This window comes from Orycteropus afer, unplaced genomic scaffold (assembly GCF_000298275.1).
Source record: "Orycteropus afer afer isolate SDZICR_OR568_19922 unplaced genomic scaffold, OryAfe1.0 scaffold00044, whole genome shotgun sequence".
Taxonomy (NCBI): domain Eukaryota; kingdom Metazoa; phylum Chordata; class Mammalia; order Tubulidentata; family Orycteropodidae; genus Orycteropus; species Orycteropus afer.
In genome coordinates this window covers 6,103,291-6,108,580 of record NW_006921631.1, presented here as the reverse complement: position 1 = coordinate 6,108,580, position 5,290 = coordinate 6,103,291, and the positions used below count along the sequence as shown (strand labels likewise).

At 38.6% G+C, this 5,290-nt stretch overlaps 1 protein-coding gene across 1 annotated transcript in view; it reads left to right on the top strand.

The window, feature by feature from the left end:
* The window catches only part of MPZL1 (myelin protein zero like 1), a 33,473-nt gene that overhangs the window by 14,121 nt on the left and 14,062 nt on the right, over window positions 1-5,290 (top strand). The window contains 3 exon segments of the mRNA XM_007937785.1: window positions 285-481; window positions 1,827-1,856; window positions 1,859-1,971. Of these exon segments, the coding sequence (XP_007935976.1) occupies window positions 285-481; window positions 1,827-1,856; window positions 1,859-1,971 (340 nt within the window).

Sequence of the window (5,290 nt, the reverse complement as noted above, 5' to 3'; positions counted from 1 at the left end):
ATCTTTGTTTTGTTTGTATGTTAGCTACGTAAGCAGGGTACTGTGCTGTGCTCCTCAATTTAATAGTTGGCAGCACTTATATCCTCACCACCTGTCTCATCTCCCATATATGTCAGCTTCCCATATATCCCTTGGCAAACAGAGCCTATTATTAGGTCCTGATCTCATTTTTTTAAAAAGAATCTTTCACAACATGCTTTGTAGAATTTAGGATTCTGACTTTGAGACTAGCTCATGTGTTGTTGTTTTTCTTTTCTAGTTGCTGTTTTCCCACTATTCCCAAGGGAAGAGTATCTCAGAGATTATCCACTATTAAAGGACAGAATCAGCTGTGCTAGAGATGTGGGCAAGAAAGATACATCAACAATCAACACAGAAAAGAAGGATTTTATTCCCAATGGCACCTTTATCTGCAATATCAAAACCTCCCCTGACATTGTTGTCCAACCAGGGCACATTAGGCTCCAAGTTGTAGAGAAAGGTGCTTCCTTGAGTATTTTTCAGTCATGATGTAGCCCCCTCTATCTCATGTTTAGCTGGAGAACAAGAGTTATATTTCAGGATGTATTTGAAGGGATTATTTTTGCTGTACAATTGTGCTCCTGTTGCTTTGGACATGTGACTCTACCAAACATACCTAGGGCTTAGGGAGATGCTCTTTGCAGTGGGAGTTATCAATTTCTCCATTTATATACTTGTTCTCTGGACCCTATTGATCTGATTTCAGGAGTAGTAATTTTTCATTAACAATAGGAAGACCAGACTCATTATAGTTGATGGTGTGAGCAATGGAAAAGAAGATGATTACTGATTTGATATTCTTCAGGAGAGAGTTTTGACATTTCCAAAAATGGTACAGCTATTTCTTCCTTTTTTTCTTTTTTTTGAGAATAAGCAGGAAATTCATGTTTTTGAGACAAAGTCTGTTTTGTTAGAAAATAGATTGAGGTAAATTCACATCCCCAGTTTTTTTTTTTTTTTTTTTTTTTTTAAGCACATTGAGTGGGTATCTTAGCTACGTAGTGCTACCATAACAGAAAAACACCCCAAATGGGTAGCTTTAAAGAACAGAAAATTTTCATCTTGTAGTTTTGGAGGCTAGAAGTCCAAATGAGGACATTGGCTGTAAGGTAGGGTCCTTCTTTATTGGTAGCCCCCTTTGTTGGAGTTCCTTGGCATTCTTTGGTGTCTGTTGTCTCCCATCCCCCACCTCCATGTGTGTCTCGGTGTCTATTCTGTTCTTATTATAACTCAGAAGTGATTAGGTTTAGGATCTACCCTGCTCTGGTGTGTGGTGTGGTCACATTTACATTACAAAAAAAAAAAACACCTCTATTTCTGAACATGATTATAACCACAGGTACAAGTGCCAGGGCTTCAATACCTATTTTGGGGAGGACACAATTCAATCCATAATAGAGAGATTGTGTGTGTAGTAATACTTAGTTCTGTAGTTCATTCTTTGTTAGCTAATATTTGTATGTCTTCAATTAGATATCAGGATATCATAATTTGCATAGTAGAAGAGGATGTGCTAACTACTAATGGAAGACCAAAAACCAAACCAAACTTATTGCTGCCAAGTTAATCTGGACTCATAGTGACCTCTTCTTGGGTTTCCAAGGTGGTATCTCTATGGAAGTAGATTGCCTGGTCTTTCTTCCAAAGAGTGGCTGGTGGGTTTGAACTGCTAGCCTTCTGGTTAGCAGTCAAATGCCTTAGGGACTGTGCCACTAATGGAAGGCATTTAGTTATTAATTTAATAAAATTCCATTTCTTCTCTCTGTATTAATGTGCCTTACAATGATTTTGTTCTTTCCCTCTAGAGAGTTTGCCTGTGTTTCCAGTTTGGGTGGTGGTGGGATAGTTTCTGCTGTGGTCCTAAGTTTCACTGTGCTCATGAGTATGATTCTGTCTGTCCTCTGTAGAAGGAAGAATTCTAAATGTGATGGGTGGAGAAAAGGAATCAGAGTTAGTAAAAACTTTGGTATTTTTATGTGGAAGAATTGTGAGAATTAACACACAACTCCAACTATCACAGGAGGAAAAAAGAAGTAAAGAATGGTTGGAACAAATGAAAAACAAATAGCAAAATAGATTTAAACCTAACCATGGCAATGATCACATTAATGTAAATGGCCTAAACACTCCAATTAAAAGGCAGAGATGGTCAGATTGGATAGAAAAGTAAGACTCAATTACATGATGTCTACAAGAAAGTGAGTTACGTTAAAAGTAAAAGAATAGAAAAGGATATGTTATGGTAACACTAATCAAAAGAAAATTGGACTGATTATATTAATATCAAAATAGATTTCAGAATAAGAAATATTACCAGGGATAAAGAGGGACATTTTTATTATATAAAGTGGTCTATTTTTTGATTATAATATTCTGTGCTTATTTTCATAAATGTAACTGTCTGCTGTCTCAGAATATGATTTTTTTCTTCTATTTTGTACAATTTAAATGTTTTCTTTGGCTATTTGCTTTTACTTTGTTTCTTTTGAATTCTGTTTTTTTTCCCCATTATAATTTCTGCCTTTCATGTTAGAAGATTTCCTCAAATGCCCAGAAGTTCTTAATTGTTCACTTACAGTTAAGACACTCAGATCCTGAATAGAAGCTCTTTGTGCATAAATAGAGCTTCCTGCATAGTGGGTTTCACAGTTTGTATAAAGTTCTGCCTGACGTTAACTGAGGATCACCAAATTTCAGTTTCTGAGTGTCATTTCTCTTGGGTTCAACAATTTCTTCATACAGAAGTCCTTTAATTCCTTGATTAGGGAGGAAACATAGTAACCCCACACTTGAGAGTTGAGCAGAGGGAATAGGCAGGAGCGCGCCTGTTCATTATGGAGACTTTGCCCACCCTATTTTCAGTGCACAACCTCCTACTGCTGTGCCTACTGACCATGAGTCAGAGACTGGCTCATTTCTCCTGAGTAAACCCCCAAAGTTTTGCAACTGGTGAGTGGTAGCAATTTGACTCTGACCATAGCATTTTCAGGAGATGAGTGAGAAGTAATTCCATCACTGTGTCAATCTACATTGTCATTTTTAGCATATGTAATATTAACATCATATTGGTTTTTAGTGTAAAATTGGAGTATCCCTCATGGCTGAGCCCTGAGCTATTTCTTTTATGCTCAGTGCAAGGCTACTGGAGGCCTCCTCACTCCCTGACATGTTGCAAATTAGGATTCTGTTTCATTGGCATATCCCTGAAGTACCCCTTGTCTTTCTTGGTTATTTTTCATCAAATCATAACTATTTCTACCTTTTATTTTTCCATCTATAATTTTGTTAAAACTATTTTCTGCCCTCCTTGTTTCTGGAACTTACAAATCCTCTACCAGTTAGCACACATTTGAGGCAGATTATGTGATTTCCTCACAAATTTACTTGCTTATTTTTGTTTTCTATAGGTTTGGTTCTAATGGCCATGCCAAATTTTGTTAGGAGACATTATCTGGGGGTAACATCTTCACAAAATTCTTTACAAAATTCCTAAGCCTAAAAGGTGGCAGTAACAGATGATTTTTTTCACCATCACAGTGCTACCTTTAGTTTATGTATCTTAGATGGCTCTCTTTTAGAGAGCCAAAATACTTATTGAAAGTTGTTCTCACCTAAATTTTATGACATACTCTATCTTCAGTTTGCTCAAACTGAGGCTGAAAATGTTTTCACAGTTTAAGAAAAATTTACTTGTTATTACTCATCAGTCTTTGTTCACTATTTTGTTATAATTGGAAACGATTCAGTAATAGAAGACCTCACTAAAGGTAGCTTTGACAATTAGTGGCTTATTAACTCATAAGAAATCCCAAGGCAGGGTACTTCTAAATTCATTAGTTCAGTGGCCCAACAATATCATTAAATACACAGGATCTTCTCATCTTAGTGTTCTTTTATCCTTTGTTTATTGACTTTGTTCTTAGGCCTGTCCCCTCAGTCTCCAAATGGTTGCCATGGTTTCAAACATCACATATGGGCATGAAAACAGGCAGCTGGAGAAGAGCAGGAGCTCTTTTCACATAGTTTTTTATTACAGAGGAACATCTTTACAGGAAGCCCCCCAGCGTGATTCCCATTGGCCAAGAGTGGGTCACATGCTGATGTTTATTCTACTTACTTGCAAGGGAGAGGAATTAGGACTGGCTTAAATACTGATCACGAGTCACCCATGGACGCAGAGATGGACAGGATCACTTACCTGAACAAAGAGATGGTCAACAACAGAAGCAAATTAGGTTTTTCCAGCAAAGTGGAGTGGGGAAGTTGGGTTGGCAGGAGTATTAGGTAGGTACTATTTAGAATTTGGAATCTTCTAACAATGGGCAAAATGATAAGCAAAAATCTTTCTTTTTAAAGCTTAATTTTGACTAAGATTAGTTGAAAATAATTTTAGTGTAATATATGTATTGTATATGGGAGCTCTGGTAGCATAGTGTCTAAGGCACTTGACTGCTAAGCAGATGGCTGGTGGTTCAAACCCACCAACCACTCCTCAGAAGGAATATGGGGCAATCTACTTCCGTAGTGATACTGCCTTGGAAACCCAAGGAGGGGTCACTATGAGTCGGGTCCAACTCGACGACAAACAACAACATATTGTATATATATTGCCCAGTGAGCCCGGTGCTGGCAGGTGAGTTTTGGAGTGCCTGAGGGTGGCGCCAGTAAGCGTCAATGAGCCGGGCACTGGCAGGTAGGTGTGGGAGCACCTGGGAGCACCCAGGAAGTGAGCATAATGGTTTGGAACAGCTAAGGGAGAGAAACTTATCTGTCAGTTTGTCTTAAGGTGGTGGCATGCATATTGCTGTGAGGCTGGAGGCTCTGTCACCAGTGTTTCAAATTCCAGCAGAGTTTCCCATGGTAGACAGTCTTCAGTGGAGCTTCCAAACTAAGACAGACTCAGAAGAAGGAAAAAGCTATCCACTTCTCAAAGAATTGGCCAGTGAAAACTTTATGAATAGCAGAGAAACACTGTCTGATATATTGTTGGAAAACTTTATGAACAGCCCTGAAACATTGTCCTATTTAGTGCCAGAAGATAAGACCCTCAGGTTGGAAGGCACTCAAAATAGGGCTGGGGAAGAGCTGCCTCCCCAGAGTAGAGCCAACCTTAATGATGTAGAAAGAGTACAGTTTTCAGGACCGTCATTTGCTGATGTGGTGTGTCTCAAGATGAGAAGAAACACGAGGCGGGGCAAGATGGCGGACTAGGCAGAAGGATTGCACAGACCCTCTTCAACAAAGAAAAGGGAAACCAATTAACACAGAC